This window comes from Ailuropoda melanoleuca, chromosome 19 (genome assembly GCF_002007445.2).
Source record: "Ailuropoda melanoleuca isolate Jingjing chromosome 19, ASM200744v2, whole genome shotgun sequence".
Classification (NCBI taxonomy): domain Eukaryota; kingdom Metazoa; phylum Chordata; class Mammalia; order Carnivora; family Ursidae; genus Ailuropoda; species Ailuropoda melanoleuca.
Genome location: NC_048236.1, coordinates 11,880,498 through 11,895,176, shown reverse-complemented (window position 1 = coordinate 11,895,176; position 14,679 = coordinate 11,880,498). Strand labels below are relative to the sequence as shown.

The 14,679-nt window shown below is 35.5% G+C and overlaps 1 protein-coding gene across 7 annotated transcripts in view; it reads right to left on the bottom strand.

Moving 5' to 3' along the window:
- The window catches only part of MLIP (muscular LMNA interacting protein), a 260,174-nt gene that overhangs the window by 33,242 nt on the left and 212,253 nt on the right, over positions 1-14,679 (bottom strand). For 6 of the 7 annotated variants that reach the window (XM_034648137.1, XM_034648132.1, XM_034648134.1 and 3 more), the window contains one exon: positions 1,700-1,903. The exons of the other annotated variant lie outside the window; for it this stretch is intronic. In XM_034648137.1, the coding sequence (XP_034504028.1) occupies positions 1,700-1,903 (204 nt within the window). The remainder of the gene's footprint in view (positions 1-1,699; positions 1,904-14,679) is intronic. 7 annotated transcript variants of the gene reach the window in all.

The window sequence follows — 14,679 nt, the reverse complement described above, 5'->3', positions numbered from 1 at the left end:
CTGACCAAGTACAGATTAAAATATGGATGAAATACTGACTCTATCCTTGAACCTCTGTGAATGCTGAATGGTTCTAGAAAACACCACCAAAATATTATAAGAATAAGATACTTGATGCAATTAATATTTATAAAACACAATTATAATCCTCTCATTGATGACAATTTATAAGAATATAGTCATGTTATTTTCAGAATCATTAACTCTATTTAATAGCTAAATGGATTTCATATATGTTGGCAAGGATTAAATCAGGAAGAATTTCAAATTATATAAAATCATTTAAATATTATACTTTCCCTGAAATGCTTTTTTCTAAACCAAGAGTAAGAAACAAAAGTCATAAAAATGTTATCCTGAACTTTGCCCAAAAACACTCTGTTTGCAGAAAGTGGATAGTTTATAGGTTTAATTCAGGGTTGATCATTCAGTCATGATAGATGCTATTAAATATGAAAACTAAAATATTCTTTATATAATAATGTTCACTTTTTAGATGACTGTCTTTAGACTGAGTTTATGAGCATTTCCTCAAAAAAAAAAAAATTCAGGGCCTAAGGGATATTGTACAACTACATTCTGGAACATACTGATTCTGGCCTTCATCGGTTTCCAAGTACAGAGGTGTAGGGCACTAGATATAGAGAATTTGCAAAATAAATGTTTTTAAGCTAGATTTTGAGTTAAAAAAATTAATTGCAGGTTGAGTTTTACTAATCAATTCTTTTGTGAATTTTTCAGAACCTGAGAGTCTGTAATAGCCAGGATGACCTTAAGGTAATGTTCAGAAGAACAAGGGGCTCTTGTACATAAGCCTTATGTGGTATTATTAACTGCTTGCTTCTAATAGAACATTTATGATTGCATTCCAAAGCCAACTATAAATACTTTTTCATTTAAAATATATATATTTAAAATATATAAGTATAATTTATATAAATATAAAATATATAATATATTAAAATATTTAAATAATTATATAAAATTATATTATAAATGTAAAATATAATAAAATAATAATATATTTAAATATTTAATACATAAAATATATAGCATATATAAAATATATACAATATATATGTTTTCTATAGGGTAATGAACACCTCATTTTACATATCCCATCACTATACATTATGAGGCAGATATACACATTTTAAAATAAAATGTTAATAAAATAATGTATAAACTTGTTGAATCACTATGTTTGCACACCTGAAGCTAATGTAACATTGTGCCAACTATACTCAAATGAAAAATAAAACAAAATGAGATGTTAATATTATTTTACAGATATTTGTAGAGATTCTAAGTATTTCTTTGCTCATTGACTGCAACAGTAAGCGTCTCCTCACGAAGGCACTATAATTTAAAGAAGCTGTTTAAACAACATTGAACTGAGACTAGAAGATAAATTAATAATGCTGTCTCATAAGGTTTTGGAAAATTTCTTGGGATTTCCACCTTGGGGTTAGAACATGAAACAATGAGGAATGCAAATCAGAAAATGACTTTGAAAGCAAAAAAAAAATATTGAATAACTTCTCAAGGTTAATTACTATCTTTCTGTAAGGTCACGGGCTTTAACACAAATATTTGATATCCTTAATATATATGTTTCCTCTATGCTGAAGTTTTAAAAGTTAAGCATAAAGAAGTTTCCCAGCACAGAACAATTCCCACCTCAGCAGGGAATTCTCACCTTATTATATGTGTTGCCGCTAAACAGGGTGTGAGAATTCTCCTGTTCATCCCTCAGTGAGAAGGACAAATGACTGAAGGGTCCTGGGGTAAGACAGTCAGCATGTGAGAGCGTCTGAGGAGACGGCAGGGACTGAGCAGGAGGACTGAGTCTAGTCTGATATAAAGGGTGGAGAGAAACAGGCTTGGGAGGAACTGTCCCATCCTGGGAAGAAGAAAGGTATAAAGAGCATGTTAGCGGACGAAAGTCAAGCTCACTTGGAATTAAGTCTAAATATTACAGACGTTATATACTTGTAAGAAGGAAACCTCTGCTCGTGCTTGGGCCCCTCACAAGACACCTGCTTTCACGGTGTGTTGTTTGTCTCTTTCAGTAATTCCTGTCAGTCTTCCTCCTCCAGCCTCTTCTGCAGAACGAAACAAGCACCTGCAGTGTCTCCCGAAGGGTGTCAAGGTGTTATTTTTGAAATATTGAGAGGAGAAACGTTTAAGGAAGGCGAATGTTCATCCCAAAGGTGATAGGATGAGATGAGAAAAGTCTTCTTCGAAGAGGACAGTAACAGTGCAAATTAATTTAAGAGGGCTTGTGATTCAGTGTGGAAGAAATGGGGGAGACAGGGGAGGCCGTTGAGGCAAGGCCAAAGCATTGGTTTAATTCATGGCACTGTAAGTTGTCAAGCTGGGCTGAGCAAAGGCAAGGCATCAGGGAGGGTGAGTCCAGAGAGAATGCATGCGGTCTTCAAAGCCAGGCAGCGTGCTGCTTCAGAGAGAAACTGGAGAGCCGCACAAAGGGTGCTGTGTAGACAGGAGAGGGAATGAGGCCTTCCCTAGGGTGGGTCTTTAACCTGAAAAGTGGATGAATGCCAAAGACTTTGAGGAAGGAGGACCCACAGGATGAGGCCAGGAATTGGGGCAAGAAAACCCCAAGAGTGGGAAGTCTTGAGCCTACAAAGAAAAGCTGAAAATAGGGCCTGTATATGTGTGTGTGTGTGTGTGTGTGTGTGTGTGTGTATATATATATATATATAGAACAGGGCTACTTTTTTGCAGATATATTACCTCTTACATTTCTGAAACTTTTAATGTAAGGAAATAAATCGATTTGTGATTATCCTATAGTAAAACCCCTTAGGACATGAATCTTATAAAATGAAACCAGCTTTAGTCACCTCCGTGGCCTCAGAGTCAAATACAATGTGCCATATGGTAGATGCTTAATGCATTAATGACTGAAATTTTGCAGGAATATAACATTTTCTGTGAGTTCAATACTGTATTCTATTATTCCTCTGCTCCATAAGCAATGAATTAATATATTTGGTTTTGTGTGAAATGGAAATTGAGTACAAAATAATACACATTGCTCAAAATTATGTTTAGCAAGTAAATTCGACTCTAAAACTGTACATTTAATATTTTTACTATAAATTTAATTCATTTTGCCAATACCATGCATTTTTCAGCCACTGATTGGCTTTCTAAAGTGTACGTTGAATGTGTTTGCTGTATTGGTAGATGTCTTTTTTTCTTTTCTTTTTTTTTTTAAGCATTAGATTCAAACCTTACTTTAAAAAACTCAGAAAATTTAAGGTTAGAAAATTATAATTCTAGATCTTTACGTTTGTATAAATGAGAGTTATATAAGCCTCTGTACCTTGGAATAGTAACTAAGTTTCTTGTTTGTGCTGCAAGTGTTTATTTTACATATCAAGCAAATACAAATAATTTTACATATGCACATGACAAGCACACACTATTATAAAAAAAATAGGATCCTACTTGCAACATTCTACATCTTATTTGTTTGTATTTTTCCCCCACTTAAGAACAACTCTGGAGTATTTCTATGTGAGTACATGAAAGCTTTCGTTTTCCTACCAAGACACATTACTGAGTTATCTCACAGATGTAAATGTCATTCAGTTAATTCTCTTGGAACCTCCAGGTATGGCACCCAAAATATCAAATACTTAGTGGTATGATAAATTTACCTCCTCTTTGCCAGTATTCAGACTTTTAATTCCTTTCTTTTGTCTTATTCCATTGGCTCCTACAACTATTAAATAATGGTCACATTATGGTGCAACTTGAAGGGAACGCTTTTAGTATTTGCCCATTAAAGCTGGCTTTTAGATTGAAATATATTCTAACTTTGTTTTATTTCTCAATCGATTGTTTCATTATTTTATCAACAACTCATTACATTTCTTAATCAGTGTAGAAAGTGATTAATCTGAAAACCGAGTAGCAAACACAAAGACTAGCTGTGCAAGAAAACGGCAGCATTGGTATCGACAGTTGATGGTGCTTAGGAAAATTTGAGAGGAAAAGGTGAGCAGAACACTCCCTGGTTAATGTTCTGGCTTCAACTTTTTCTTTTCTCTTTTCTTTTTTCTTTTCTTTTCTTTTCTTTTCCTTTCTTCCCTTTTCTTTCTTCTCTTCTCTTTTCTTTTTTTTCCTTTTCTTTTCTTTTTCTTTTCTTTTTTCTTTTTTTTTTTAAAATTTTATTTATTTATTTGACAGAGAGATAGACAGCCAGCAAGAGAGGGAACACAAGCAGGGGGAGTGGGAGGGGAAGAAGCAGGCTCCCAGCAGAGCAGGGAGCCCAATGCAGGGCTTGATCCCAGGACCCTGGGATCACGCCCTGAACCGAAGTCAGACACTCAATGACTGAGCCACCCAGGCGCCCCAATGGCTTCAGCTTTTCTTGGAGGGTTCAAGAACTTATTCTGAAGATGTCAGAAGCCAATGCTGTAGTGATCTAGGGGCAACAGAGGATTCCCTAGATGGGGGAATCCAGGAGGGCGAAGACCTAACCAACAAGACAGAAAATGTTTCATATTTCTATGCTCTCTGAAGTCAACCTCCATCTCTCAGGAGTTGGTCAAGCCTGGACACTTCTGTAGGGTCAGATGATACTGGCTATTCCAAGCAGCTCAGCAGGGAGGGGAGAGCAGAATCATATCAGCACTTGGACAGGCCATATAGAGCTCAGAATTCTGGCTAGGATCACTTTGGCTGATAATACAGTACAAAGGTGAAAGAATTCTTGGTGGTGACAGCCTTAACATACATGTCACCTAAGGGACTTATTCCCATCTGTGCTAGTTGTCTTCTATGCTTTGTATAAGTTGTTAAGCTGTGATGCTCTTTACCATCATCTTGGAAGTTTTCTTTGCCTATCTCTTATGTTAGATCTCCTGCTGCCAGTGTGCCAAGTCTTTCTTGGCTCCCTCTCATATTTACCAGGCCCCAAAGGAGTTTCCTGGGGGGGAAATGGAGTATTGGAAGAAAATTTTTGACCTTTGCATGTTGAAAATTTTGTTCTGCCCTCAATTTAATTTTTCCAGTTTTCTTTTGTCAGTTCTTATAAATTCATTTTCCTTGCTTTCTTTATGCACAGGATATTTTATTCTTCTTAAATTTTCCAAGTCAAATATTTAATTCATTTGTTTTTATTCTCGTATTTATTCATTAACCATATTTAGAGTCATGAGTTTTCTTCCAAGGACTATTTTGATTGTATTCCATTAAGTTCTAATAGACAATAGTTTCATTACCTTTTTTCTTTCTTCCAGGTAGAAATTTTATTTTGAATTTCCTCTTTAATCATAAACTTGTTGAAAAGCACATTTTTCAATATACAGGTGCCAAGGAAAGCCAAATAGTCATAATGCATCTGGAACTTTGTCACTTTTTAAAATACTCTGTCAGAAGATAACTTGAGAACCTCCAAATGATTCAAAGATATCCTTGGTCCTTCTCTGTCTCATTATTATAAAGATACACACACACACACGTATCTTTATTCCATGTTTCTCCTACTATATATAGGAAACTTAACTATATGTAAATGTAATCTATATAACAGGCCCTCTCTCTATATAGTGTGTGTGCGCACACTTCCATATCTACTTTGTCATCAGAGCTTATCTGTGGATGTTGATGGAACTTTAACCTCACACCCACAATTATTTTAGATATTCTACCGTTGATTACACCTTCACAATTTTCCCATAGAACTGTAATTTTAACATAAAGAAGTCACTTACTTTAGAGAATACAGTTTTCTCTGATTTATTTCTAAGTCCCCAAAATGTCACTCGTTGTACATTTCATGTTTAGAACACAAATGCCATGCACTGAGGTTATTTTAAACCTGTATTTGGGTCTAACTGCATAATAAAACTGCAATAGAATGTAATTTGCCCACTACTTTCTGTTTTAAATATTCAGAGATGTTTTCAATGCACTTTGTAATGGTATCTGATACAAAGGAATGAATTTCAGTTCATCATTCTATTGTTTTCTATGTATTACTTTACAGTGTTTTCTGCAGCAGGAAGAACATATATATTTCCAATTAAATTGGGTTTTTCATTTTTCCTTTATGAATATTCCTCAAAAAAGACATTTATCATTGACTTCAGCAAAACATTAAATATTATCATATTGAGTGCCTCATGTCTTTAACATGACTGAAGTTGCACAGCATTGCAAGGTCCTGGATGCCTACTTTGTAAATATCTTACGACGCCATAATACAATTATTAGTTACAACTCAAGGTAAAACTATAAATATAGGGCCAGGTATATTAATATGAATAATGAATTAACAATATGGCTGTTAACAAGCTTATATTAGATATAGGTATTATGTCATCACTGCCATTTTTTTTTGTTATTTATTCTTGTATTAGTGGTGGTATATTCAATCCAGATTATTTTGCAGGAGATTTTTAAAAATAAAATCACTTGTCCATTTTGTGTGGATTATTTTAATTAAAAATAGTTGACATGATAAATCATGTGTCCAACTGGGCACATGAACTTCAATAAAGGATAAAAGGCTTAAGGAATAGCCAGCTGAGGGCTCTCCATTCACTGCATCAAACTGCAGAGCTGACACTTTCCCAGGAAACCTCACTTAAAATATACATGATTTGTGACTATCTAGTACTCAGACTTAAAAAGGACATTGATGTAAACCCATATAAAATAGCAAAGCTTAAAATTTAATTTTTAGTCAGGAGGTGGCCAACTTTTCCTGTGAAGGTCCACTTAGTGTGTGTGTGTGTGTGTGTGTGTATATATATATATATATATAGTAGGCTTTGCAAACCATATGTTCTGTCACAATTACCATGGTAGCATGAAAACAGGCTTAGATAATACATAATGAATAGGCATGGTTATGTGCCAATAAAACATTATTTATAGGAACAGGTGGTAGACCAGATCTGGCCCACAGTTAACAGTTTGTAAACCCTATCTAAATTTAAAAAAAATTAATAAAATCTTTATCATGTCTGACCTACACCCCACCACCACCCTGATGAATTATCTTGCGGTAGGTAGATACTGCTTCGGAGATCTCTATTCTAAATGATTCCTGGAAATGAGCATCATCTACCCTGCTTTTGCATTCCAACAGATGAATCTTGTAATGTTCTAGTTTTTGAGGGAAGGGCAGGGGTCATAAAATTGTCTCATACACGTTTCCGTCAGTGAGATATGTTACCACAGTTATTTCTAATAAAATGTTTTAAACTGCTTTTCACTTACTCGAGAATTGTCTTTTTTCAATATAAAAATAGTTAGGACAAAGTTTTCAAAATAAAATAAGCTTTACTTCGCTTGATTTTTAAAAAGGGATTATTTTAGTTGATTATAATATCATATCTTGAAAAACTTAAAGAACACAAGAATTTATAGAGCAAATAATACCTTTGTTCATTAGAGAAAACTTAGCAGACAATATGCAGTGAATAAATTAATTTAGCTCTGTTTATTAAGGGAGCTGGGGATACTGCAGAATTAAGTATTCACAGAGACAGCAGAAAATTAGTGCTATGCCATATCGGCTGCATTCGCCACTCTAGAAAAAGCCTACTTTCTGCTCAGCCATGGAGCTGAACTATTTAACTTCAAAAGCTGTTTTCACTGCAACACCAAAGGGCATTTTAAGGCACTATGGGCTCTTTTCATTAAAGCCTGCACATCTGAGACTCTTTTGTTCCATCCTGGCATTTTAAAGTTACCCCCTTTCCCGTGGTTTGGAAGTAAAGGGTGAAAATTCACTTTCTCTTTGCTCCTGCTGTCCCCACTTCACACCATGCAGTGATTTGTGCCTCTGGAAACTCAGAGCATCACCAGGCGAAATTACTGGAGCCTTTAACCCCACCCTCTCTACCTCTTTGGTAGAACAATACTTACTTTCAAATGCAGCACTTATTTTCAGCTTCCTTTCCTGCCTGGAGCTTATAACAATTTAAAATCAGAATTATAGCATTTGTGCTACACTTTCAAGTTGAAAACAACACCCTGTTTATGAAGTCAAGAACAGTTACAAAGTATTTCATACTCAGTGACTCCTTCAGCCAAAGGCATATCAACATTTTACAGATACCTTCACAGAAACCCCAAATTACCAAGAAGAGATGGTAACCACCAACATTCCACCAAGATCAAGCCAAGATAAAGTAGGTCTCTTAATTTTGAACATACGGTATAACTTCTTGTTTATCAGCCCTAATTCTGAAGAATCCATATGCATTTTAAAAGCAGACATACTTAAAGCCACACTTACCTATTTTCAAATCGTTATTTGAACCAAAAAATGCAAACATGTGAAGTATGAAAAGAGATAGCATATGCTTAGCTTTTTCAAATCCCCTTCACCCCAAGAAGTTTTTAAATGATTCCAATACAATTTGCAAGATAGGCTTTGGATTATTTAAGGCTTAGCATTTGTAGTTGTCTAACAGCAAACCTCAAAGGCAGATGCCACTGGGAAGATATTGTGATGGTGACGTATTCAAGGGAGAAGAAAGAGAAACTATGTCATAATCTATCACGGTGGACACTAGAGGGTTAAAATGCTGAGTTTTATGTTTTTTATACACATACTTTAATTCTTGTCTTAGGTTGCCACCCAATATGTATCTGGTAGAGAGGAGCAACTTGTATTGAAGAAGTCAAAAAGCAACATAGAAAAGAGACTTCTGTGATTTCTCGCAACAGTGGGGAGGAGAACATATTTGGTAACACTTCAACGAGGACTCAAACCCTTTCTTCCAAAATTATAGTGATTTTAAAGGAAATGATAATAATAAACATTTCAAATGTGTATTCCTTTTCAAGTGTCCAAAGCCCTTTTGCAGTGAATGTTTCGTGTAACCATGAATGAGTATCAATAAGGGTACCTCAAAAATGGGATTTGTAGCCCCATTTTTTGAAATTGAAGTTCAGAGTTCCTAGGATCACACAGAATCCATGTTCTTTCCATTGCATTCTATCATAAGGTTTCTGTCCTTTTCAGAAAGTAGAAGAATCAAAGACTCCAGTAGCCAGCAGTCATAGTAGGTCCCTTAAAGGATCAGAGGACCAGAGGACAGGGCCATGGCATGTGTAGTCTGAGTGTATAGTGGACATGAGGAAGCATGAGCAAGTACAGAAAGTTACGGAGAAGGTTAAGATTAACAGAAAGAGACAGAGACCAAGGTCCGAAATACATAGACCCACTAGAACCTAAGCTTTATGAGGGCAGGGATACTGTCTCCTCGATTTCCAGTAGAGTCATTCATACATGTTGCAGAACCAGGCACAAATGTTAAAGGGTTGAATGCTAGGAGTAGAGAGAAAGGAGCGAGCATGCAGGGAAGCAGCACCATTCATCACGAACATCAGGAAACCATATCACTGCAGGGATGGGACCACATATCAGGCAACAGGGACTATTTGTTACGATTTTGACCTACACAGAATACAAGACTTTCCATCTCTCCAAATGTTATGACCTGAGTAACACTTGCTCCTTTTTTCCTTTTTCGAACATCTAAGGATGAGAATATCATCCAATAATATTTAACTATTTAAAATAACATTTATTATTATATTACAATAGTATTTAAAACCATAAACACAGAATTTCAGGGTAAGAGGGTGCCATCAAAAGTATTTTGTAAAATGCCTTCATTTTGCAGATATGTAATAAGGCCCAGGATCAGGAAGGACTTAATCCAACAGCATGCATTTTTCTACAGACTGCCTGATGTTCAAAAATTTCTCTTTAAAAAAAAAAAAAGAATTCTTTTTTAGTTGATTCTCCTGAAACCTAACAACTGGGGAAATACAAGAATAAGGGCTAAATGTATAGGAAGATGGGGAAGCCATAACTTTGCTGAAATAACTAGTGCCAACGAAAATGCATGCCCTTTAACAAATAGGGTTGTGGGTAGAGGCTACATGGTATGAGGGAAATCCCATTAATGGAGGCTTACTTACCTCCTCCGTACAAATCAAATAGGGAAAAGTCCTTAGTTAAGGCACAAAAAGAAGATACCTACTCACTGAAATGCTCTTGGCAGGGGTAGCCCTGAGCTTCATTAGTCATAGTATTCTAGGAGCTGGAAGGGAGCCAAGAAATGGTCTAGTCCAGGATCTCTCAACTCCAGCACTACTGACATTTCAGGCTGGCTAATTCGTTGTGTGAGACTGTCCTGTACATTGTAGGATGTTTAGAGGCCTCTACCCACTAGATGCCAGTGGCATCCCCAGTTATGACAACCAATAATGTTTGGGCCAACGTCACCCCAGTTGAGAACCACTGGGCTAGCCCACTTCCCTCCCTTCATGGATGAGGTTCACGATTCACAAACGCACAGGGTAGAGCTGGTTAATTACACTTCCGGGATTATGATCTAGACTTCAGAGCTCTTTCTGCAAACCCAAGCTGCTCTAGTTTTCCTTTGGTTCAATTATACCTCAGAATGAATGAGCTCATCAGATCCTGCCTGGATAAGGGTTCTAAAATTGGGAGGTGAGACTAGCCTGACCCTACAATATCCTGCAAAAGGCCAGACCTTCCACCAAATGCAATACAGGAGCGCCTAACATTTCCTGGAAATGGATGAGCCAAAGATTGAAAAAAAACCCTCTATTTTTCCGAACTTACCCAATGGAATGAATAGCATACAGGCTTGCTTTTATTTGAGCAGGTAAAATATATTAAGCCTCTCAACTCTACCAGATAGAGTGACAATCCAGTCCCTGGTGAGTTGTTTATTTCCATGCCAAATGCAATTTTCTATTTTTAAGGAAAAGTCAAGGTTAAAAAAAAAAAAAAAAGCACACAACATATTAAACACCTAAAGGTCCATAAGACAAATTGATATTTAGATGGTCTGGCTGCAGGAGATTAAATTTCTCTTAGGATGTCCGTATCTGAGATTAGAATATTGGTTCGAAAAAGTCTAAAAACCTGCTGGCTCTCTGGTCCCTAAGGAATCACCAGTTTTGAATTTACAAATTTACAAATCTTCCTTTTCATGCTGCCTTCGAAATAAAGAGAACTACATTTTTGCACTTGTGTAATGTATTCCATACATTTTCTTTTCTCATATATTTACTGTAAATGACCTGCTTTATCAGCTTGAGTTGAGTTTGACATGTTCTGGACTTCTCAGGCTATCTTTGGCTCTTTGAACAGAATTCAAAAAAACAGTTTATTTACCAGTTTTATCTCTCTGCTTCATTCTGTCCTATGCATTCTTTTGGTTGCTTCTATCATTTGGATTTGTTTTTTCTTTGCCTAAATTACCTGCCTTTTTTTTTAAATCTTGGATTAAAGAAGAGAGGTTTCCAACTCTCTCCACATAATTCATCTTCAGACTTATATATCTTGCTGTGACCTTTACATTCATCAACAAAGTCTGTCTAATCTCACCCACGCTTTAAAGTAAGTAAAAATCTCCCCAATGCTTAAAGAGTATAATGCGTTTCAAACACATCAATCTTAGCATTTATATTCAAATAGTACATCCGACTTTTACTGTGTCCTCCTCTATGCATTCTACCTTGAGTCTTCTTCTCATGGGTCAAAGAAAATTATTCAGTAGAGACAAGAAAATCACAAGCCTCTCACTCTGATTACATTTCCTAAGGATCTTTATTGTTAAATAACAAAATTCAATCAAGTAAATGTTAAAGATTTAGCTGGCTTTATTAAATGATTCATGAACCAGACAATACCCCATCCAGCAAGTACAAGAGAGCTCCAAGGAGTTAGGCAAAAAGGAAGGTTTTCTAGAAGGGTGAGGCAAGAACATTATTAGCAAAAGAAAAGGATTGTTCCAGGGGAGGTGGCTTTCTAGAGGAAAAGCCAGGTGTCTTATAATGCAGATTATTACCTCGCCTTTGTTTGGTGGGTGGAGAAGACCCAGGAGGCACTCATTGGCACAGATAGAAAAATTCTTCACTGACAAGGCAGGACTATGTTTCCAGGGGAGGTTGAAACTGCAAATCAATTATGCATGAAGCACAAGTTCAAGAACTCTAAATGATACCATTTTGGGCCCATGGTTTTTGGGTTTTTTTTTTTTAAACATTATTAATAGCCATCAGTCATTTTCAGGTAGTTGTAGAATTGAAACTGCAAGGAGGGAGGAAAGGGAGTATCAAAGACGGAGTTCTGAGAGGAGCACTAGTTTTACCAAAACTGCCTTACAGGCCTTAAGACAAACCATGCAAAGCCATGTGACTGTTACTATTTACAGTTCTATCTACAGGCTGACCGTCGCTCAGAGTTCAAGAAGTTTGGGATAGAGACTTCTGTGAAGTAAAACGTAAGAATGAATCTTTTTCCTTCCAACACATAATACTTTCTAATCTCGAAATAACATTTATTCTGGATATCACTTAAAATATTTTTACACAGCTACCTCTCTTTCGACATTCTGTTGTTTAATACTTCTCAGAAGAAACTAATATACAATAGTTAATTTTAACAAGACCTTATCTTAAAACCGGAGTATAATTTACATTAGAGCTTCTAAACAATGGCAGTGCTATTCCTCTTAAATTGAGGTAGTAAGGACATCCTGAGCTAACAAAACATTGAAGAACACATTTGCCATTTGCATAAAACGCTCAGATTGTCATTGTTTCCCCATAGATTAGGGTATGGTCAGATACCGAATATCTACCATTATTTGTTAAGCAGCAAATATGCTTCAGAGCTTAACTAATTATTAGAATTAGTAGAATAATTCTATCTATTACGATCCAAGGGGCAATGAGTCTTCTTTGTGTGTGTGTTTGCTTGTTTTAAAGCAAGTAAGTTTGTTTGCAAGCAAGAATCTCTTCCATACTTTAACCCTATGTAAGGCAAGGAAAGGGGGACAGGAAAGTAAGTTTCCCACAGCTTGAACACAACTGCAACAGAAAATTGAAACCCTGTAGTTCCAATCTTCCTCAATAATTACACAAGGTCAAGAGAAAGCTTAAGCCAAAAAAAGAGAGAGAGAGAGGTGAAATCTTAAGTTTGAAGAGGTGATCTTATTTGATTATATTTTAGAGAAAAACCAAATGTTATCTCTGTAGGATAATTTAAAGAAAAAGAAAAAACAGTTTATTATGTTGATGATAAGCTATTACATGTGGTATAGTACCTGTTTATGATAAAATGTCTATTACCTATTACCTATTACAGCGGGAGGGAGGGAGGAAGGAAGAGGGGAAGGAGGGAGGAAGACAAAAGAAAAGAAGAAAAAAAACTTACAAAGATCTCATTACTCAAATAAACAAAAATAACCTGATAAAACGTGGAGAAACTAAATCTCTGGTCTTAATCCTTCCAAAAGAAATGTAACACAGGCATGTCAGTTCCCTCCCCTTAAAACAATTCAGGAAAACCACTTAATCACTTCTAGACCTAAAAAGGTTAAACATTTAAGCTGAAAAATATTCTTAATAAAAGGTTAGCAATGATAAAAGATAATTTTATGACAAAAGAGAATGACCCATCTTGATTGAAAAACAATTGTTGAAAAAGTCGCAATGTATGGCAAAGCCAGAAGTCATTCAAAATAAAAGGCAATATTGTCAGTTTCACCTATGACAAAGGTGAGTACTTGCTGTTAAAAGTAACGTGCGTGACACAAGGAAGTGAAGGTGAAGATTGCAGTAGAAATCTAACTTGATGAATAATTAGACAGAAATCTGAAAGTCACCCACATAATCATCAAAGTTGAACGTCAAACAGAAAGTTTGGTAGGGAAGTCAGATATCTCAGAAAAATCAGAAGAAAAGAAAGACTGAAAATACTACAAAAAAAATTCCCCGTAGTTATCCTTTTATGTTTTCTGTGAGGTGGTCTGGAGGAAATTCTCTAAATGGTCATTTTCACACAAAACATGTTCCTTTGCTTATTGAAGCAAATTAGAAGGAAAATAAAATTCAAGAGGCATACATTCTAGGAAGTGTTATTTCTCCCCCCCCCCAAAAAAAAATCCAGGAAAATCAAATGAAATAACAATATTTCCTCTTTAATTCTGTCCAAATCCTTTCTTTTTATACATTTCTCTAAGGCTTTCAGGAGAAAATGACATATTTAATATTATGGGTTCAATTACTAATTTATAAAGAATGAGCGAGAATATTTTATATAGCATTTTATATAACTGAGGTTAGCAATTGCTCTTTATATTAAATTAAGGATCTTAAGGGAAGAAATCACCTTTATCTAAATAGATACACTAACTGACCAGAAAACAATCAATGTATTTTGCCAACTCACAAGTAGACAAACGAACTAAAAATCAGTGGGCTCTTTAAGTATCTTCATTCACATCAGTGAATTGATTTTCTAAACTCAATGTCTTCTGGATGCCCATTTGTCCAGTCAATTCTATCAATTACTTTCCAACTTTGACCTTGATCATCGATAGGGTATGCTTCAAAGTATATCACCATACTTTTAAATCCAAATGTGGAGTGTGAAGATATTTTGCAATAAGTCAAAAGGACCACAATTTGATACAATAATGGACTTAAAGGTAATTTCAAAAAAAGCATAAGCTTCATGCTGAAGAGTCTTTGTTACAAAATCCATTTAATAAGGACAGAAGCTTCCTGGCCTATACAATTTTGATGTAAAGGCTGTTAATTAATAAGTCTCAATTACTTGATTATGCATTTAGT